At 44.0% G+C, this 23234-nt stretch overlaps 1 protein-coding gene and 1 pseudogene across 1 annotated transcript; both read left to right on the top strand.

Annotated features, from left to right (window-relative positions):
• Positions 1-6509: 6509 nt before the first annotated feature.
• On the top strand, positions 6510-7951 carry LOC136522772 (thaumatin-like protein 1b). Its single transcript, XM_066516576.1, has 3 exons — positions 6510-6673; positions 6817-7528; positions 7634-7951. The coding sequence occupies exons 1-3, from the start codon at positions 6598-6600 to the stop codon at positions 7785-7787; spliced, it is 942 nt and encodes a 313-aa protein (XP_066372673.1). The 5' UTR covers positions 6510-6597; the 3' UTR covers positions 7788-7951.
• A 9991-nt stretch (positions 7952-17942) lies between these two features.
• LOC136522779 (early nodulin-93-like) lies at positions 17943-18629 on the top strand (annotated as a pseudogene).
• The last annotated feature ends 4605 nt before the right edge of the window (positions 18630-23234 follow it).

Genomic DNA, 23234 nt, shown 5'->3' with positions numbered 1-23234 from the left:
GAGACCAAAACCTTCCCCCTTAGTAGAGCAATTTTTGGGAGGTGCCCAAGGCCTCCCCACCTTTCTTTCACGGGTTGGAGTGAGTGATCCGAGGAGAAAGAAGGTGCTACTATTTTTCTATATGTGGGTCATTTGTAGGGGCGGCTGGTGATTGAGCCGCCCCTAAAAATAGTAGGTAATTATACGCGGGGCATTTGTAGGGGCGGTTCAATCACCAGCTGCCCCTATAAATAGAAACATCGGGGGCAGCTTGTGAGTGAGCCGCCCCTATAAATCAGACCCATTTGTAGGGGCGGCTCGTATCACCAGCCGCCCCCGCTGTTTTATTTGTAGGGGCGGCTGGTCTCTGGGCTCCTGAACACGCCACTGGAGGGGCGACTCAATCACCAGCCGTCCCTACAAAAAATTTGACCCGTTGCTACAAATCATTTTTCACGTAGTGAGAATGCTCTACAAAATTATCATATAGAAATAAAAAACGTCCGACCATCAATCCGGTAATCCCTGACAATAATAGCTATAGGATAATCCTTATATCTCCTACAAGTAAAAAGAACAAAGCATGGACACTTTTTGGTGCGACATTTGTTTTGGGTCTGCCTCTCCCCACCCCGTGCGATACCACGGCTCCAACCTCGCCACCTCGCTCGCATTCAAAAGGAAACCTCGCGCTGGACGAACCAAAAGGAAACCTCCTCCCGCAGTCTCCTGATTCCACGCTCCCTGCTCCATCCACGTTTACGGTAACACCGTCTAAAAGGAAGGCTCCAATCTCATAAAGCGCAGCACTCTTTCCCCTTCCCCCAATCAGCGCTCTGTAAAAAGGAAGCATTGGTCAGTTCCATCCATACCGAAACAATCGCTGAATTGGTGGTTCGGCCGAGCAGGCAGTTGCGGCGTCCGACGAGCGCTGGGGGCAGGCGATGGTGGTGGTGGCGTGTGGCCGCGAGCGTGAACATGGGGCCGCCGAGCACAGCAGCTAGCAGTAGCTGAGCACTATGGAGGTGGTGGCGCGAGCCTACGGGCGAAGCCACGGACGCGAAGGCAGAGGGATGGCAGGCTCCGGCACGCCGTAGGCAGGAGGCGGCACCACGGCAGCTGGGCCCGACCGGCCGGCTGCCCGGGAAGGCAGAGGGAGCAGCAAGAGACCTCTTGGTTCGATCTGCTTCACCTCCTGGATTAGTAAAATCTACCCTCTTCCCTCTCTGATTCTGGCATCACGTATTGCTCATATCTGACATCTCCAACTTCGGTGTTCGCTCGTACGTCAGGGACTTCGTGACCGTGGAAGAGATGTGCCCCTGTAGCACCACTCACAAATGGGCATTCTGGCATTCAAGTAGGTTCAGTAGCCATGTAGGGGAGGTGTTTGTCGAAATTTCCCAGAGAAATATGCTTGCGGTTTTTACCTTTTGTTCTAATCTGCCTTTTTTTCTTTTTGGATATTTGAGCTAGATCACCCGAACATGTTCAACCAAAAATTATGTTGGATCCAATGAGTATATACTGAATATATAACGATTGATGATCAACTGCGATTTCTCAGACAATATGTTTGTTTTTCCACCATTTATATAGTTTCAACGATAATGTTTGTTTTTCCCAATTGACATATGTTAGAAGGCTAAAAATTATGGGCCGAAAGCTGTCCATAGCTGGTAATTTTTCCAGTTCCCCTATCATGCTTTTTTGGGACAAAATAAAATGGAAATACCATCGTTCTGACGAACTAATCCTAAATCACTTGTTGAGTGCAGTGAAAGTCTGAAACTGTTTGATGGAATGCATGTATTGGATTGCACGGGGATGTATTCTCAAAAAAGCTAAGGTGTTTCTTGCATTCAGTTTGCTTTTTAGTTGCCAGAACTCAATTATTCATGCCAATACATGTCTCTAAACCACTACGACATGTCAGGTACTGCAATATAAATCTTTATGTCAAAATCATGGAACTCTAGAAGAGCAGGTTAGTGATCTACACCTCTACATATACATATCTGCACTATTTGTGCGATCGAATTCGCTAGATAAAGCTTGGTAATTTTCTTCAATACAATTACAAAAATGATAAAATTTACCTCTGTTAGCTAATCAGGCATGACTAGAAAAAACAAATGTAACCTCCAAAAATCTCCATTCAACTCTTATCGTATGCTTTATGCATATCTAACTTCACTGCATAGAGACCGGATTTTTATTTTTTTTCCTATTATTAATACCATGCACACACTCATAAGCCAAAAGAATGTTACCAGTGATCAATCGTCCCGGCACAAAGGCACGTTGTTGTTCACTGATGATGTCTGGTAAAATAATCTTCAGCCTATTTGCGAGTAATTTTGCTATCACCTTATAGACTTGTATTACATAGACTAACAGGGTACAGAGATAGTACGCTCCTTGGTTATTTAGTTTTGATATTGCTTGCTAACCTATATCAGCAAGACCAAAACTGGATTGATATACTGTCAGATTATTTAGTATTTAACCCCTGAGTAACCAGTTGTCTGCGAGAACCAAAAGTTAAATCAAAATTTTATTTTTTTTGTAAGTCTTTCCTACAGCTTCGTTTTTCATTCTGTTGATGCCTTTATGGCAAATGAAATATAGAATATAAATTGCTTCCATTTACCAAACTCTTTGACAACACATGTTTAAGCTAATCTTAGTAGTATGTTGATTCTTTGGTCATTGATGCTGTTGTGTGGTACCGGATTATGTATTTGTGGGATCTAGCGTCATTGTTAGATGGATTGATCCAAGAGAATGTAATCCTAAATGATAGTTTTTTCTATCAATTGAAGATCCAAATAGAAAGGTATCTGAAGGCATGGTTACACTGATTCGTTTTGAGATAGACAATGTGATCGAGAAAAAAAAGGTATATTTCCCTCTTCTACTAGACATCTTGTGGTGGTTCAAAATTTTGCTTCTTATCCAATTTTAGTAAGTGTTATACACTACAGATTGAAACAAATTCCTAGCTGTTCGTCCAGCAATGAGTCCTTACGAATTTGTTAATACCGTGGAGCCATTTCAATATGATAATATCTTAACAGAGCAATGTGTCTGCTACCAATTACAATTTCAATGGTGACGTGAAGTTGCAGCCTCCAAGAGCGACCAAGGATAAGAAGAAGTACCATCGGTGACTACTGTACACCGGCCACATAGGTGACGATTATTGTAGGGCATATCTTTTGTATTTTCTTGGACAAAGATTAAGGTCTGGCATCGGCAACTTCTCTAATGTGATTGAAGTCTATTAGTGTCCAGATTGCTATTCGGTGGATGCACAAATCATTTGACATTGTATAGCAAATTGAGAACTAGCTGCTTAGAAAAAACCTTAAAGAGTTCATAACAATTCAAATTGTTCTGTTGATCTATTTATCCTTTCTATCTTTACCACATCGCTAAAACATACTTGATTACTCGTAAATTCTTGGTTAATGCATTAAATTTTGGATTGTTATAGGTATGGGCAAGGTTGTCGCTCGGCCCTTACCGAGTCGGTGAGCCTACGACACCGCGCTCTCCGTGACGGTGTTAATTTCACGAATTTTGTTTTTTGAATTAAATGTCACTTTAACGTTTTCACAGTATTGTTATTCTATCGTGTGATCCTTATGTTTTTAGTACAAAAGTTTTACTGTCCCAATGCACGGGCACGCTACCTAGTGTCATTATAAAAAAAAAGCTTGATCCGCGGTGGCTAGACAACCCCAAGTATTTTGACTTAAAAAGAAGATCTTTTCACGTAGACGAAGAAAATCCCTAGACCCCCACTCATACAAAGCGGCCCTTATCTGTCACTATAAAAAACACAACATAAGATAATCCCTAAATTTAAATTTACATTACCACCACCTTGCAATTTTGAAAGATAGTATGACATCTAAAATAATCCTACTATAAATATCTAATTATATATTATTACCATTACAATAGAATATAACCTATATAAGGCCATGTTTAGTTTCCACCAAACTCCTGAATTTGGCACTATGCAAAAAGAAGAATCCCCGTCACATCAAACTTGCGGTACATGTATGGAGTACTAAATGTAGACGAAATCAAAAACTAATTGCACAGTTTGGTTGTACTTTACGAGTCGAATCTTTTGAGCCTAATTAGTCAATATTTGGACAATAATTTACAAATACAAACGAACACTACAATAACACATTAATTATTTGGCCACTCCCAAATCCGGGAAGTAAACGTGCTCTAAGCCATCTTTACCGTAAGGGGATCCGATCTGGTCACCGGAAACCTATACACAGAAAATAGGCATGTGTCTGCAAGGGATAAGCTATCCCTCAGTGGGCAGCACGTGGGCAGTCACCAGCGCGCGGCAGCCCAGTCACACTCAGATATACTGCCGCTGCCGAGCTGAAAACTGGGAGCGCCACACCCAGTGAGTCCGAAAACTGAGGGCACAGCCACCAACCACCGTCATTTAGAAAACGCTTGTTTCTTTTGATTGCCTTTTCCATGAACTGGTGAACAACGGTGACTATAGGACTCGAAACCATTTCATTAAAAAAAAGGACTTGAAACCAGTCGCTGATCTGTTTGTTTGTTACAGAGTTCAAAGTTGCCCCTTCGGCAAGAAGCTACAGGCTAAATAGCAAAAGAGACGTGCGCCAACGCCCTTTGGTCACTGGGCCTTCCACTCTGGGCTGTAGAAGCGAGCGTTCCTCACCCGAGCCCGCTCTTGGTCTTGAATTACGAAGCCCGTCAGGCGATGCCGGAGTAGAGCCTGACGGCGCAACTGTTGTCGGAGAAGCAGGCCTGACAATTTGCTACGGCTTACTCCTACGTGCTACAATGTTGAATCGTATAGGAAATGAAATCCTCCATTTTCCTATAAAATTCCTGTAAACCAAAGGAGACCTAAGTTTAGGAAATCTGGTGGATGTTCTCTACGCACTTTAGCACACCTCGCTCATGGCTCATGGTCCTGATACACTTAGCTGAGAAAATGGTAGTAATTAAATTTCTACGAAGACGGCAGATTACTGAAGAACTTAATTACATATTGATGCCGGACCAACTTGGTGACAACTATCCTTGAAATCTCAGCTAAAGGCACCGCACCTTTTCAATAATGGAGTGAATTCTATTAGCTAGTGTCCCTTTCTTTTTCGCCGGGATTTTGACTGAACCAGGACAGTGCTTTTAGCCACAGTGCACCCTTTTCATGGAAATAATGGTCGTAGGACAACACAAAAGCATAGGACTTCTTTCTTACGAATTAAGCATTGATCAAGCATACTAATAAAAAATGGTGCACAGTTCCGCTTAAGCTAGCATGGGCGTACATGATCTTTTTTAGCAAGCAGACTTAGCCTGGTTTTGCATAGCATGTGCGGGACAGTGGACTCTTTGGTTTTCTTTTGAATTTGATTTAAAGATCGCTCCACTATAATTTGCCGAAAGTATATAGAACATGAAAGTTCGCCGTGACCACGACGGTGGTAAATAATTTTCTTTGGTTATGATATATGTTAGGAAAAAAATGAAGCCATCTCCGATCCAATGCAAACAATTTCCGAACCATCATTTACTCATTTTGCATTGCTGATGGCTTAATATTGCCTTGTTTCTCACTTAACTATTAGGACTTCCGCTATGTACCTTCTTGCACTCTATTGTACACGCATAAGCATTTAATTTAATATTCTATGCCATAGCACAATTGAAACATACACATAGGCGAAAGATGACATATTATCGTGTTAACACAATGATTATCACTACTATAGAAACAATTTCAGGAGACAGGGTTTTTATTTTAAGAGGCGGCACTTTTATCCAACTGCCGCTATATATAAATGATTCTAAGAGACAAGAGATCTAGGGAGACGTTCAAAGCATATCCCACTTCTGAAAAATGGATTTTTAGAAGTGGATTTCTTAACTTGACCGCCTCTATAAATGTGCATTTAAAAATTGCTATAATAAAAGGCTTGTCTATGGAAATCCCAAGGGCATGTCGAACGAATTGGATGTCGAGCTCAATGTGCTTAGTTTCTCAATGATGTACGTTACTTACTCCTGGACTTGAAAACCGATGAGATGATGTCGCGGACCGCCACGGTACCCTTAGGAATGTTGTAGTGTAGTTCACCTAGCAGTTGTCGGAGAGATGAGTGTGCATGCATACATGAGCATGTCTTAACGTGATTTTGAGCGAAAGAAAACGGACCGACAACTTTCATCCTCCGGTGGGCTAAATTGCCATGCATGAGGCCGAATCCAATCACAAGGCATATGTTGCGCGAATATACTATAATATCACGTAAATCGACACGCACTGGACTTTTGATTTGTTTATGGGAGTATGTTATATATAATAACAAAGTAATAGCATTTCGTCGCCGCCTACCGCCACTAGTCCCCAATGAGACCGTCGTGACCGTGTAGGAAGAGGGAGAGAGCACATGTATAAGTAGAGGACCGGAGGGACGACACCTACGACTCATTAGCAGCGCACCAGTCAGCACTCGCCGCCATTGCCAAGTTGAAGCTCAGCTCCTCACGTACTCTCGATCTTCTCATTTGCCCCTCACTTAGCTTAGTTGACTCGCAATGTCGGGGCAAGCACACCAAGCTCCATTCGCCCTACTCCACGTCATCCTCGTCATCATCTCCTTCCGAGCTGGAGGTACCGTATATATAACTAAGCTGCCAATCCATATAGTACGACATATGCACGTCGTCAAAGAGGACCTAGTGACCTACTTGTGCTCATTTCTTTCCTTTTTTCTTTCCCTTGCACTGTGTCTGTCTGGTTCGATCGATCATCAGGTGTTTGCGCGAGAACATTGACCATCACGAACCACTGCGGGCACACGGTGTGGCCGGGCATCCTGTCCAGCGCGGGCTCGCCGGCGCTCGAAACAACGGGCTTCGCCCTAGAACCGGGCCAGTCACGGTCGCTGCCGGCGCCGCACGGGTGGTCGGGCCGTCTCTGGGGCCGCACGCACTGCTCCGTCGACGCCGCAGGGAGGTTCGCCTGCGTCACGGGCAACTGCGGCTCCGGCCGGCTGGACTGCGCTGGCCACGGCGCCAAACCGCCCGCCACGCTGGCCGAGTTCACCTTCGACGGCCACGAAGGCCTCGACTTCTACGACGTCAGCCTCGTGGACGGGTACAACCTGCCGATGCTGGTGGAGCCGCACGCACCGCACGGCGGCGGCGGGGGCGCCAACTGCCTGCTGACGGGGTGCGTGATGGACCTCAACGCCGCGTGCCCCGCCGAGCTGCGGGTCCGGGACGCCGCCGCCGGTGTCGCCGCCGTGGCGTGCAAGAGCGCATGCGAGGCGTTCGGGACCGCGGAGCACTGCTGCCACGGGGAGCACGGGAACCCCGACGCGTGCTGGCCGACGGCATACTCGCAGTTCTTCAAGAAGTCCTGCCCGCGGGCCTACAGCTACGCGTACGATGACGCCACCTCCACCTTCACCTGCGCCGGCGGCGGCACGTCGTACGCCATCACGTTCTGCCCGAGCACGACAAGGTGATCGATGCTGCAAGTTCCTCCTACTAGTGCTAAAATTTTATCCATCTGCAGCGTAAGAATGTCTCGCTAATCGTCTGGTTTTTGCTTCGTTGTTAACTGCAGTGTGAAATCGGTAGGAACAGATCCGCAAGTACGAGCGGCCGTCGGTGGCGGGCGAGTGGCGTCGTCGTCGTGGCGCACCATGCCGTCCATTATTATTGAATCCAGCCTTGCCTTCCTCGGCGTCGCCATGGCGGCGCTTTCGTATGTCTTTTAATTTATAAGAAGTATCAACCGAGGAGCGAGTGGTTGCACACATGGGAAAGGGAAGAAATAAAGAGCCCTAGGGGCAGGCTGATTCATGCCATTTTTCTTAATTTATTTGTTAATCTGGAGCATACAGAGATTAAAAAAATCGCGACCAAGTAGTCATCAAATCAAATGGAATGAATTCATTGATCTCTACGGCATCATAATCTCTGTCCAAACAATAGAAGCTACTGAATCAACCTTTTTCATTTTTCTATATCCAGTATTATTAAAAGAAGACACGCATCACCTGTACAAGTCAGTCCTATGTATGATGAGGTGATCGAATCACTTACAGCGTGTGTGGTTAACGGATTGAGCCCATTCGGTATGAGTTGCTCCCGCATGCAAGTAGAATGGGTTTGTCCGTCTCTTTTCTTGGAATGGACCTCTCCTGCAGAAGCGATATATATATATATATATATATAGGGAGAGGCTATTCAGTAGCCAGCTACAAAATAAGTTATTCTGTAGCCACCTCCATTTACTATAATTTTATATACTAATTTACCATAATATAAATACATATTTACGATAGTTGGGTTACTATAACACATGGGGATATTTACCATAACGTTATATTAAACCACTTAGTAAGGAGTTACTATAATCTCGTAAAATAACATAGTAATTATCGTAACTCAAAGTGGCTACAGAATAAGTTATTCTGTAGCCAGCTACAGAATAGTAGTTCTATATATATATATATATATATATATATATATATATATATATATATATATATATATATATATATGAGGAACCTCTTCTTGCTGGATACATCGAACTCGCGCTGCGAACCAAACAACGCCGCAGCTAGGTTCGGTCTCTCATCAGGCAACTCATGTGTGTAAGCTTCCTGTATAATGAAACACATGCAGTAAGCCTCCATCTCTTCGAGAACATATTGAACCAGCACATTCTAAAATTAGACCCAAAAACTCCATCAAAAGTACGTACACGTCATGAGGCAAAACAAGTATGCACAACCAACACTTTATTAACTAAATCAACTGAAGGTTTAAACCCTCACTCACTACCGGAAACCGGCGATTTGCCGAGTGCCGAGGCTTTGCCGAGTGTATTTTATCGGGCACTCGGCAAATACCGTGTTTGCCGAGTGCCAAATAAAATACACTCGGCAAACAAAAACACACGGCAAAATACGTCTTTGCCGAGTGTTTTTTTTCTGGCACTCGGCAAAGAAGCTTTTTGCCGTGTGCATTTTTTTTGCCCTCGGCAAATCATTTTTTCGAAGCAATTTTTGAGGCCCTAAATGAATTCAAATGAAAAACTTTTCAACTACAAAGTTGTATAACTTCTCAAGATCTACAAAGTTTATTTTGGTCATTTCTTCATTTGACAAAGCGACAATAATGTTGTTCATAAAATCTACATATCTCATATCTCTCATATTAATTTCATGAAAGTAGAAGATACATATATAAGATTTGTGAACAATGTTACTACCACTACGTCGGATGAACAAATAACCAAAATAAACTTTATAGATCTTGATAAGTTATGAAATTTTGTAGTTGGCAACATTTTGATTTGAAATCATCTTGTCATGCAAAAACGACGTTTGAATTTGAAAATTTTAAAATTTGAATTTTTCAAACGACCTCGGATGAAAAAACTTCCTAAATGAAAATTGTAGATCTCCAAAAGTTATGAAACTATGTAGTTGACAACTTTTTGATTTGAAATCATCTTATCATGCAAAACTATGTTTGAATCTCTCAAATTTAAAATTCAAATTTTTCAAACGACCTCGGATGGAAAAACTTACTAAATGAAAATTGTAGATCTCAAAAAGTTATGAAACTTTGTAATTGACCACTTTTTGATTTGAATTCATTTAGGGCCTCAAACAAGTAATTTACTCTCAGTTTGCCGAGTGCCTTTTTTCTAGCACTCGGCAAAGCCGTATTTTGCCGAGTGCCCATATTTTGGCACTTGGCAAAGAGGTATTTTGCCGTGTGCATTTTTTTGGCCCTCGGCAAATCAGTTTTTCGAATCAATTTTTGAGGCCCTAAATGAATTCAAATGAAAAACTTTTCAACTACAAAGTTGTATAACTTCTCAAGATCTACAAAGTTTATTTTGGTCATTTCTTCATTTGACAAAGCGACAATAACGTTGTTCATAAAATATACATCTCTCATATTAATTTCATGAAAATAGAAGAGAGATATATATGATTTGTGAACAATGTTACTACCACTATGTCGGATGAACAAATGACCAAAATAAACTTTGTAGATCTTGAGAAGTTATGAAATTTTGTAGTTGGCAACATTTTGATTTGAAATCATTTTTCATGCAAAAACGACGTTTGAATTTGAAAATTTTAAAATTTGAATTTTTCAAACAACCTCGGATGAAAAAACTTCCTAAATGAAAATTGTAGATCTCCAAAAGTTATGAAACTATGTAGTTGACAACTTTTTGATTTGAAATCATCTTATCATGCAAAACTACGTTTGAATCTCTGAAATTTAAAATTCAAATTTTTCAAACGACCTCGGATGGAAAAACTTACTAAATGAAAATTGTAGATCTCAAAAAGTTATGAAACTTTGTAGTTGACCACTTTTTGATTTGAATTCATTTAGGGTCTCAAATAAGCAATTTACACTCGGTTTAGTATAATATATTGGAAACTAAAACGGAATCTAGACACAAGTGACAGTGTGGTGTAGTGGTAGAGGAGGTTTGTGCGCAGCGGGAGGTCTTGGGTTCGAATCCCGTCGGCCGCGTAGCCGTGAAATTTACGCGAAAAAAGCCGGAGATGGATGGGCGCTGACCGGTGGGGGCCTCCACCAATTAAAAAAAATTTCATTTTTTTTGAGTAAAAATTCCTATTTTTTCGGCTTTTTTTTCGGTTCCAACTTTGCCGAGTGTCGGCACTCGGCAAAGGCTTTGCCGAGTGCCCGACAAAAGACACTCGGCAAAGACGTCTTTGCCGACTCTTTTTTTGCCGAGTGCTCTTTGCCGAGTGCAGCACTCGGCAAAGCCTTTGCCGAGTGCAAATTGGGCTTTGCCGAGTGCCCCTGGCACTCGGCAAATTCACTGAGTCCGGTAGTGACTCACCTCATCAGGCAACGAAGACAAAGAAAATAATTAAAAGAACATGAACATACACCAAAAAGAGTCCCACCGACAACTGTTGTTTATAGTTAGGTTACAACAAAGGGCCACACATGAACCCTCCCCGATGATAACAAGAGACAAAAGCCTTACCTACTTCCCTACACCCTCCCTAACCAACCCCCACAAACGCAAAAACATATGTAGCCTCGCTCCAAACATATTTTTTGGTAATATTTCTTGTCCATAAATTATCTATTTCTAGAAACTTCTATAGTAACTTTTCTTTCAAAAAACATAGGGACAAACCCTTCACTCACCCCATCACGCAACGAAGACAAAGAAAATAATAAAAATAACAATAGATCGACAAAAAAGTGCATGGTGGACTGACTATTGCATACGGTTATGTTACGACAAAAGACACAAATGCACATGGTCCGACAACAAGCGGCAAGCACCTTCCCTACTTCCCTACGCCGTGTGATGACTAACCCCCTGACAAGGATTATAAGCTGGTCCTCACCCTTTTAAAATTTCAAGGTGGCATTAAACCAACCAACCAACTACAACCACACAACGGCCAACTATTACATGCTACCGATGGGCTGTGATGTTACACCTTTCATGCGTCTCTAACCTTGTTCTATGACAATTACATATTTTGAATCATAAATCTATCGCGTTACTTTGTATGTCACAAAGATTTATGACATTTTTAGTCACAGATTCTTTGACCATGCCACGTAGGAGAAAAAACATAATAAATGTTGATGTGGCGCTAACTTGGCGGTTCATAAAAATGTCATAAACATAATCGTGGCATGTTAAACTCTGTGTTGCAGGTAGGCTTATAATGGGTCAAGCCCATTGTTAGAGCTAGTTTTTTCGGTCTAGCCCACATTTTAATATTTATGATTCTTTGGTCCATTTCCCATTTATTTTTACACATCTCACATCAATAGGCCATATAGATTAGAGATTAGTCCCACCCATATAGATCATAGATAGGTTAGCACAACCCATTTAACATCACATAGAGGCCAAGATCAATATATTTAATCAATAGTTCAAATACATAATTAACATATCTCGTCACATTTTAGTAATGACCAAAAGCAAAGAAACAACAAATATATTATCATATTCTATTAACACCATTTTCCTATATAATGAAACACCTACAACAACATGAACCAGCACATCTTGAGATTAGACCAAAAAAACCATCAAAGTACACAAGTCATGAGTTAAAACAAGTTCGCACAACCAACACTTAATTAACTCAAGGTTAAACCCCTCATTCACCTCATTAGGCAACGAACACAAAGAAAATAGTTAAAAGAACATGAAACAGACACCAAAAACAAGTCTCATCGACAACTATTGCTTACAGTTATGTTACGACAAAGGGTCACATATGAACCCTCTCCGACAACAAGCGACAAAAACCTTCCCTACTTCCCTATACCCCTAACCTACCCCAGCAAGTGCGGAAACGTATATAGTCTCGCTCCAAACATTATTTTTTTGGTAGCGTTTCTTCTCCACCATAACATAATCTATTTCTAGAAATTATTATAGTAATTTTATTTAAATAAGCACAGGGACAAACCCTCCACTCAACCCATCACATAACGAAGACAAAGAAAATTAAATAACCAAAAAGAACATGGCATAGATAAAAAAAAGTGCCTCGTGGAGATTTTTTTTAATTTTAACCCTTTTTTGAATATAATTTTAAATCTAACATTGACGAATTTTTTTAAAACTAACACTTTTGGCCGCGCCTATTGCCCTGGCGCGGCCAAATGCCTGTGTTGCGCCATGCATGGTGGCGCGGCACAGGGCTGATGTGGCGTGGGGCGGCCAGGGGGTCGCTGACGTGGCCGGTCCTGCCGCGCCACCCATCATGGCGCGGCAGTGCCGCACCGTGTTGCGTGGCGCGGCAGGACCAAAGATACCGCACGAGCACCCACACCTGCCGCTGCGCCCGCCGCTGGCCCGGGCTACCTGGATGGTAGAATCGAAACGTGTCGCGCTAGTATATTGTTGAGTTTTTTCACGGCCGAATAGAGAATTTGATAAGCCAATGATTAGTTTTTCGTCTTTCATAATACCGTTATGCACCATTTTAACTAATCAATTACAAAAAATTGCTACCGGTGTCCAGATACGCTAGGACTGCCGGTTCCCGAACGTAGGGTACTTAATCTCGCCGACAGTGCTGCCACGACTCAACGAAACGAATAATAAGCAAGTTGACAAGCTGCCACATAACATATTCATTGTTTTGACATAAGTTTGACATAAAATAACCAAATAAACCCACAAGTTTCGGATGTCACTATTCGATTGACCAAAACAAACTAAGACCTAGGAGTGTAAGGATCCCTCGGACGCCTCTGTCTCTTCGGATTTGTTGGCAACACATTGGGAGTGTAGCCAACGTCGGTATGGTCACGTCGACGGTGCGTACGGCTCATATCCTACAGGTATATGATACGCACGATTACTTATAGTTCTTTATGATCGCTAGTTCATGGAGCCTACGTACTAAAACAAACTATCTTTGTTAGTACCTCCTTGGGTGCCAAACGGGGCACTACCTAGCTGAGACATGCCGATCTCGTCCTGCGGCCATTCGTCCCACTGGCCGTGCTGTCCGTGGAAGCCCGGGGGTTCGTTGTCGTCGTCATCGTCGTCCACCTCATCCTCGGCTGCAGGGTTCTTCCCAGCGCTAAGATGTGGTGGTGTACGCACTGCGGAAGTGGCACCCTGCGTCATCGCCTGAGAAGAGCCGGCTGGTGTCCTCAAAGAGGCTGAAGATGCGCCACCCGACCACGCGGGGAGTGGCGGTTCCTCATAAGGGGTGTCCATGCAGCTCAACTTCTGAGCTAGCTTCCTGCAGCTCTTCTTCACCTTCTGCATAAATAGACGTTAAAGTTAGTTCATTAGCCAAACGCATATACAATAAAGAAATATTTTTGAAACGGACAAGTTTATGTTTACCTCCACAAAAGCCGCGAGAACGCCTGGCCCCTGCCCTCTAGACTCGTGAAGCTGGAACGCTGCTTCGTTGGACAACCTTGACAATTGTGTCACCTTGGTACAGAAACGTGGTAGGACAGTTTTAGTACACATAATTAATACCAAAAGGATAACAAATTGTACCATTCAAGTATCTTACCACGTATCTTTGAAGCGGGGCTCTCTGTAGCTGTGTGTCCTCCCTAGTGGTGACGTCATACACATCTTTGATGACATCTTCCTCTGAGTCCTCGTCAATCGCCACGTCAGTGTACGGGGGCTTGATATGTGTCCTCGTAGACCTATGAAGCCACCGCAGGTACTCGTCGAAGGTGTGCTGGTCGTGTGGAGAACCCTCAAGGACCGCATGTGGTACCCTAGTCTGCCACAAATGGATGTACGAGCTGTGTGTCACGCATCAATCCTTGGTCTTATACCTCTTCCTGCGGTCAAACCTACAGCAAAACGATGTTAGTTGTACCAAACACACCTCTGAATTGTAGCATTGTTATTAATCGATAACGCACCCGTGCAATTCTTGATTGGTGGAGTACAGCGGTGGTGGGCACCATGTCATTCTTTCGAACTGTCTGCAGACCCGGATGGGCAAGTGAATCTCGACCACATGGAAGAAAATAAGAGGGACGTCGCAGCGATACTCGTGTGACTCATCCCTAGTGATAGGACTCAGATAGTCCTGGAGCTCCAGAGAATCCTAAGGACACCAAAACACCTGAAATTTCGTAATTGTGTTAGATTGTGATATAGTGTACATCGAAGAAGACACTGCTACGATAGTATAGAGAGCGTAACCTGGTGCTGTGTTAGGACGTCGAGACCATTCGTATACTCCCTGTACTTGCACTACGCATTCCCTCTAACTAACTGTGCTTCGGTCCAGATATACAGAGCTGTAGAGAGTGTATCATACCCGTTCCATTGCTGCATTGAATACGATAACGAATTAGCAACAAATAATCTAATCATATTTAATTGCCTAGAAGAATATAATGAACCGAAGTACTTACCGGTAAACCATTATTAAGGGGCCTCCCAACGGGCAATCGTTCCCAACACCAAACCTGGAGTAGGTAGGAGCAACCCCCAAGGTTCGCATGTCCTGAGGTGCGACGACAGGCAACGCATAGCTGTCGATACGTCCATGCCAGGACTGCGCTGCCCCAGCTGTACCCCACTATGTTCTCCTACGGCTGGCGAAGTATGTCAAGGAAGATCTAGCTGATGGTGTTGCCCGTGGCGTCTGGGAAGAGGAAAGCACCAAGAAAGTGCCAGAGCCACACTCGAGCGAACCTATCGATCTGTACCTCCTCAGCTTGTGGGTCCAAGTACTCAAAGCGCTCTATGATTCAGGACGACGAAACACCAAAACTTTTCCAGCTGTAAAGTAATGCAAGTATTAAATAGGCTTGAATTTCTCACTTATTTTTCTTGGAAGCCTCGTCGTCCGGTGGAAGAAAACCAGTAAACTGAGCCACCAGCTCCCTCCAGTGATCGTTGTCAACTATCCCTGTCACTAGAAGTCCCCCCAACCGAAGGCCTAAAATAGCCTTCACGTCCTACAACGTCAAGGTCATCTCGCTACAAGGTAGGTGGAATGTGTAGGTCTCAGGCCTTCACCTGTTATAAGAATAGAACGATTGTTAGTTGCCTCCAATTTGTTACAAGAAAGTTTACGTACAAAGAATGCACTCGCACCTGTCTACAGCTATAGTAAGTAGTGCTGGGTCAAGGGGCGAAAGACTGTGGTTGACAACACGGACAAGCTCGAGGAAGCCGGCACGTCGTATGTACGGCGTATAACACTCGTCCCACTGATGCGCCCTGGTGTGAGTGTGGGGCCTCAAAGGAGGCAAGGACACCTCTGCGTCGTTGTCACTCAAGATGTGTGCTCGGTGCTGGTCGTCGTACTCCACCTCCAGAATGGGATACAACGGGTGCTACGTGGGAGGGGCCATCCTGTTACAAATTGATAAACAAAGCGTTAGAGTATTCAAATTAACAAAATTTAAATTAACATTATGTAGCATTGCAAAATTTGAACTACTTGTAATGCAATATGAAAGCACATGTATATATCGGCACAAGGCTAGGATAAACAAGCGAGCAAAAGAGGTAAAGCCCGATGGTCATGTGCTATGGACGTGGATAGGGGCTAGAGGTCGTAAAATAAACACCAACCAAGAAGCGAGGGAGCGAGTTACGCTCAGCGTTACGGCCACGGTAGGATTAACCCACGATCGAAACGTTCGAATGAATTACGATCCATCGACCGGCTCGCTACGATCCCTAACTAAATAACTAACTACAAACTAAATAATAAATACCCAATCAATCATAAACTAAATATCCTAAAACAATAATAATCACAAACTAAATAATAAATACCTAAAATCTAAAAACTACCTACGTAAATTACAAACTAATTATCTTAATACAATAATAATCAAAATAACTTTAAATCAAGAGAGAGGTACCTTAGGAGCGAGCGGCCTTGATGCGCCGGCGTTCGTGGCGCGGCCGGCGAGGGTACTGCGAGGTGCGGGTGGCCACGGCTGGCGGGAGCGGCCGGTGAGGGCGCGGGCGGGCGCGGCGTGGGCGGGCACGGCCGCGTGCGAGCGCTGGAGGCGTGCGCTGGGCGGCGGCGGGGCACGGCGGCTGGCTGGCGGCGTGCGCGGGCGGGCAGGGGTGCGTGCAGGCGGGGGGCTCGCGCGCTATATTTATTTGGCCCTGCCGTGCCCTGATCTATGACGCGGCAGTGCCACGCCATGATGGATGGCGCGGCAGGACCGGCCACGTCAGCGGCCCCCTAGCCGCCCCACGCCATGTCAGCCCTGTGCAGCGCCACCATGCATGGCGCGGCACAGGCATTTGGCCGCGCCAGGGCAATAGGCGCGGCCAAAAGTGTTAGTTTAAAAAAAATCGTCAGTGTTAGATTTAAAATTATATTCAAAAAAAAAAAGGTTAAAATTTAAAAAAAATCCTCGTGGACTGACCAAAGTACACATATGCACCCGCTCTAACAACAAACGACAAAGCACCTTGCCTACTTCCCTACACCTTGTGACAAGGATTATAAGCCCGTCCTCACATCATTTATACAGAATTGTTATCATCAGAAAAACGAGTGACTGTTTTTTACTATTAAGAAACAGAAGAAAAATTATGTCTTTTTTACCTTTCCATTTGAGTCTGCTCACGTTTAATTTGTTTATACAGTTCAAAGTTTGTAGTTACAGCGCTGATAATTTGTTTATTTGCATACTTTTATACCTTTTATTTACACCAGTGGCCAGTCCTGTGTGTGTAGACCGGCACGCTTCACACTTGCATGCAGAGCGCATGCAGTGACAACACGTCTCGTTTGGCTGTTGTTGTCATGTCTCCCCCGTTGCATGCACCGCGTCATCACATCTTACAGATCATGCTTCATGGTCGCTTATCTTTCTGATACTTGTAGCACACAGATGCCGCCGCTCGAATCCACAGGCTTTACCTTCCTTTTTCCAATCAAAACCACGTAAGTCCCAATGGTTAGGTTTCGTTTCGGCAACCGACACAGAAGGCAGCATCATCTCGTGTGAGGCGATGCAAACAAACAGCCTGCATGCAGAGCAGAGCACACTGGCGAGTGCTACTGATAGGAAAGTGTGCAGCGGACGTGGCCGAGGACGTGAACCGCGCGCGCGCACCCTGCCCGTCCGGGCGGGCTACCACCGTTTCTGCTCACGCCCCGCGTGCGCACCCAGCGCCTTCTCAGGCCGCGATCCGGCCATCCGGACGTGCGCTTCGTCTGGGCCCCAAAACCACGTCCGCCGCGCCGACGACGCGCCCACCGGACCTGTGCCGCCTCCTATAAATGGACAGCCCCCTCCAGCGTCTCCTGCATCCCAATCTTCCTCGGCCCTTCTATACTCATCAGTCACCAGTCATCAGTCATCACAACTGAGAGCGACTAGCTAGCTCTGCGCTCAGGATCACCATGCCGAACACCGTGACCTCCGCGTCCGTCGATCAGAACCTTGCGCCAAGCAATGCTCGCGAGGTATAGATTCAAACATATACGCGCATCTACACTGTGGACACAAAGACTGAATACTTTGGTGATGCTTTTGCTTATTACACGATGATCGGTTTCTTTGTGCACTGATGCTTGAGTACATGTCTATGCATGCAGAGGCCGCCCTCGCAGGGTTCAAGGCAGCAGCTATCGGGACCGTCGCCACTGCAATTCCCACCGTGAGTGTTCATCTATGATCGATCTATCTCAGCATGTAAATCTAATCGCCATATAGCATAATAAACCTGTACTATGTGATTTTGATATCCTCTCTGTTGTTCAGCTGGCTAGCGTCAGGATGCTGCCATGGGCTAAGGCCAACATCATCCCCGCTGGCCAGGCCCTCATCATCTCCACAGGTACATATATCTCACTCCTCTACGGCCTAGATGCCTTCACATGTCAGTGAAATAAACATGTTCTGTATATGCCTGTTTTGGTCCAGGAAAACTGGATCCTGCAGTTGCTGGCATGGCCTACTTCATCGCGGCGGATAAGAAGATCCTCGCGCTGGCGAGGCAGCACTACTACGAGAACGCACCTGAGCACCTCAAGGACACCTCCTTCCAGGGCACCGGCCGTCCCCACCCAGGGTTCTTCAGGCCGTGAGCGAGCAAGCTACCACTGGAAGCACTAGTTCTCAGCCGTCGATGCAGCATGTCCAACAATAACCTACTACTACTACTAGCCTATATACTACTACTGGCTAGTAGACATCGGCGATCGATGTGCTCCGAGAAACTGTAATAGCTTATTAGTGCTCCAGTTGATTTACTGTATCTACCTTCCATCATATATTAATATATACCCTCCTATTTAATAAGTATACAACTTTGTGCGCTACATGACCGTGAAAAACGAGATGGCAAAAGGCTTTTCCTCTTCAGATCAATGGCCGACATAGTACAATTAATTGTAGTGTGCCATCCATGTCCAATTTAAGAATAACTACAGCTTTTTGTACAACGATGGTTTTTAGTTACACTCGATCATACACTGAGATATACATTTTCACACCACTAATTATTAGATACAAGTGGCCGGCTTTCTCTAACTATGCACACAAGCTCAAGCCAAACGGCAAAACACAGTTACATGTTCTGGATCAACTCGATCGACCTAACAAAACCTAGCTTGTTTCATCAACTGTTCTACTTCTACAAAATCTCACTCCATCCGATCAAGTTTGCACAACCAACACTTCATCAAAATTATCAACTCAGGGTCAAACCCCTCACTACTCACCTCATCAGGCAACGAAGACAAATAAAATAATAAAAAAGAACATTAAACAGACACAAAAAAATGCCTCATGGTAACTATTACTTGTGGTTATGTTACGAAAAGGGCCACAGATGAACCCTACCCGACAACAAGCAACAAAAATGTTCCCTACTTCCGTACACCCCCTAATCCTCACCACCGCAAGTGCAGAAACGCATGTAGCCTCACTCCAAACATTCTTTTGTAACGTTTCCTCTCTATAATATAATATATTTCTAGAAACTTTCATAGGGACTTTTCTTTAATGACGTAGGGGCACCCATCACTCACTTATCAGCAATGAAAACAGCAAAAATTATTAAAAAAACATGAAATAGACACAAAAGTGCCTCATCAAATTATTGCTTACAGTTATGTTACGACAAAGGGCCACACATGCACCCGTGCTGACAAAAAGCGACAAACACTTCGCTACCTCCCTACACACCGTAATCCACCCCCACAAGTGCGGAAACATATGTAGCCTCGCTCTAAACATTAGTTTTTTAGTTTCTTCTCCATAACATAATCCATTTCTACAAACTTTCATAGGAACTTTTCTTTAACAATGCAGGAACCCTTCACTCACTCCATCAAGCAACAAAGTCAAAGAAAATAACTAAAAAGAACATGTAACGGACACAAGAAGTGCATCGTTGACTGACTATTGCTTACAGTAATGTTACGACAAATGACATATATGCACCAGCTCCGACAATAAGCGACAAATAAACCTTCCCTACTTCCCTACACCCTGTAACGTTAACCCACCCTACACATGTGAAAACGTATGTAGCCTTGCTCCAAACATTACTCTTTTTTGGTAACATTTCTCTCCATAACATAATCCATTTCTAGAAACTTTCATACAAACTTTTTTTAACAATTCATGCGTCATTTGTTTGTCATGGACCAATTATTGCTTATAGCAGGTTCCTCATGGACCAACTATTGCTTACAGTTATGTTACGACAAAGGACCACACATGCACCCACTCGGACAACAAGCGACAAATACCTTCCCTACACCCCATAAACCACCCCACATGTGCGGAAGCGTACGTTGCCTCGCTCCAAACATTACTCTTTTTAGGTAAGATTTGTCTCTGTAATGAATCCATTTCTAGAAAATTCCATATAAACTTTTCTTTAGCAATGCAGGGTCAAACCATTCACACACCTCATCAGAGAAAATAACTAAAAAGAACCTAATATAGACACAAAAAAGGTGCCTTATTGACCAATTTTATTGCTTATAGTTATGTTACGTTAGAGGACCACACACACTTGCGCTGACAACAAGATACAAATACCTTCCCTACTTCCCTACACCCCATAACCCGCCCCCCACATGTGCGGAAACGTATGTATCCTCGCTCCAGACATTACTCTTTTTTTGTAACATTTCTATACATACCATAACCCAATTTTGCAAACTTTCATAGGAACTTTTCTCTTTCACTATTTTTTCCACGTAGTGTTTCTCAGAAACTTTTCATGGAACATTTTAATGAAAATATCTCCAATAATGAGTTTTTCAGATAACTTTTCTAGGAAACTCATTGATGTGTACGTGTACCACAGGTACCCTCAACAAGGCATTACCACTAAAGATAGCTAAGCACCTACCTGACTTCGATCAATTAGCCATAGGCTCGGAGGCTACACCCATTGGGTTCGCTCCTGATAGACTCGATCATAGTGAGGTCAGGGGACCCACATTTGACATCTAGGAAGGCCCTCCAACCCGTGTGGACTGAGATCTCCCTCTCTAGGATGCACATCGCATCAAGCAACCACAAGAGCCAGGTTCCAAAGTCGGCTAGGGTGGGTTTTGCAATGTTGTCAAAATGCATAGTATATATACTTCTCCATTGTGGTCCTCTCGTTGAAGCGATTGAAGAACACAGAACATCTAATTTGGAGTAGATTCACCCAGGAAAAACCGGCTAGGTCGGTTTTGAAACCAGTTAGGCTGGTTTTCGCAGACAAATCAAAGTTTGAAGTTGCATTTTAACATGGTTTGTAATAGGTTTCGGCCCCCCATGGGATAGGACCACCCCTACTTGTAAATACAAGGGAATCCAGGCCGAATGAGGTATCCAATCGAACCAAACCCAAACCAATATACTCTTTACCTCTTTTGCCCTAATTTTTCCAACCCCATCTTGTTGCTCCTCTCTTGATCCAATGACCAAGGCTTGCTGGTCAACCTAGGGCAACCCACCCAACGTCCTCGCCTTGACCCCCTCCTGGGCGAGAGCTTCGACGATTCATTTGCTAGTTTGCGCAAAAAGTAGTCGTTCTTCGCCACATAAGTGTGATAGTCATCCTTTACCAGTTTGCTTGTAAATTTAGTCACCCTTCATCACAAAAGCATAATAGTTACCCTCCCGGACAAAATCTAGGAAACTTGGCTAGGCCATGTTGCAAAGTAGCTAGTGTTCTAGCCCGTTGTGGGACAATCTTTGCATCAACAAGCCTTAACTGAGTCAAACCTAGAATTAAAAGAACATGTACTCAAGTTTTCAAAAAACGACTGCTTCACAACGCCGTTTTTTGACATGTATATTTGATTATACCGCTGATTAGCAAAAATAATAAGTATTGAATGAATACCCTTGAATACCCCTAGCCCCACCCAACCTTAATATATGTTTCATGCAATTATCAGATTCTAGGATAAGCTCTTGGAAGAATTAATGTTCGAAGTAGAATAGGTTAAGGTTTAATTTTCTGCTTCAAAAGCTAGCTAACCTCCGTTTGGGGCATGTGATCCTTTCAACCTAGAAGGTGGCAATGCCCTAGTCTCTCTTTCATAAACCATATGTAGTTTCCAACAAATATTTCTTTTTCTGAACTTTGACTTTTCATTTGTGTTTTCTCCTGTAGTGTTTTCTCACTCTTTTTTATTTTTCCTAACAACTTTTTTGCAATGATACTTTTTTGCAAATTAATACATAGTACTTCATTTTGTCAGTACTTACAATTTTTTTTTGAAAATGTTTCCAAATAATTTTTGGTTCAGATCAACTTACCAACAATACCCCTACAAGTATTGTCCACATTGGGGAGGAGGTCTGTACCCATGCCATGGAGGCGTCCGGCCTTTGCTGCAGCCCAGCCGAAAGCCCGAAAGCCCGAAACTAGGACTGCCAGGCCGAGTCACCGACTCAATTCAAGAGAAGAGCCATCGACACCAAGACATCATCAGAAAAGATCCCTCTCTTTTTCTCAAAGGGGACGCTTGGATCCCTTCCATTTGGAGAAATTAAAATCTACTTAATGGGTTATATTATTTGTCTTGGAATTTGAGATTCCACAACTTTCTAAAGTTCACATATATGCCTATCTGAAATTCATAAGGTGAGAGACGATAATTGATTATGTAGCTTTTTTGGTTTGCACGTCTCTGTATTAAGATAGAGAAAAAGTTTAATACAACATGCTTAATGACGCCCTAGGAGATCAGAAGAGATATGCATGGATGCTCAAACTCTCCCTAGTGTACTGAAAGCTACATCATTGCATTGGACACTAATCAACCCGAATTGCAGCGCCGGCTAGGAGGCCTATGCCCGGGCTACCGAGCTGCGGTGGCGTTGCTTGCACGGACCCACCTCGTCGTCCTGTGGGAACAACTCACATAGCGCCTGCATATTACCGGGGTCACCGCTGTAGATTTCTCCGTACGCTTTCAGGGCCGACGTCGACGGAGACATCCCACTTGTTAGTCCAAGGCGCTTCAAGACAAGGTGCTCACCTCGTTTGGACACCGGGATATGTGATATACTCTGTGACGCTATCCGCTTGCTCCTCTTGGGGAGCACGAGTGGTGTACGTACTTGTTAGAGCCATGACCATTGCTCCCAGGGTGGCTTCCCCGACCAGCTCTCGGTCAGGGTGCGCCTCGTCATCCAAGACGCCGGCCTATCCCCCTCATGGCGGCGTG

This window comes from Miscanthus floridulus, chromosome 18 (genome assembly GCF_019320115.1).
Source record: "Miscanthus floridulus cultivar M001 chromosome 18, ASM1932011v1, whole genome shotgun sequence".
Classification (NCBI taxonomy): Eukaryota; Viridiplantae; Streptophyta; class Magnoliopsida; order Poales; family Poaceae; genus Miscanthus; species Miscanthus floridulus.
This window is presented reverse-complemented; position numbering and strand designations above follow the sequence as displayed.

Coding starts and splice junctions, on each gene's coding strand:
- LOC136522772 (XM_066516576.1), top strand. CDS start 6,598: ATGTCGGGGCAAGCACACCAAGCTCCATTCGCCCTACTCCACGTCATC. Junction 6,674..6,816: donor CATCTCCTTCCGAGCTGGAG/GTACCGTATATA, acceptor ATCGATCATCAG/GTGTTTGCGCGAGAACATTG. Junction 7,529..7,633: donor TTCTGCCCGAGCACGACAAG/GTGATCGATGCT, acceptor TGTTAACTGCAG/TGTGAAATCGGTAGGAACAG.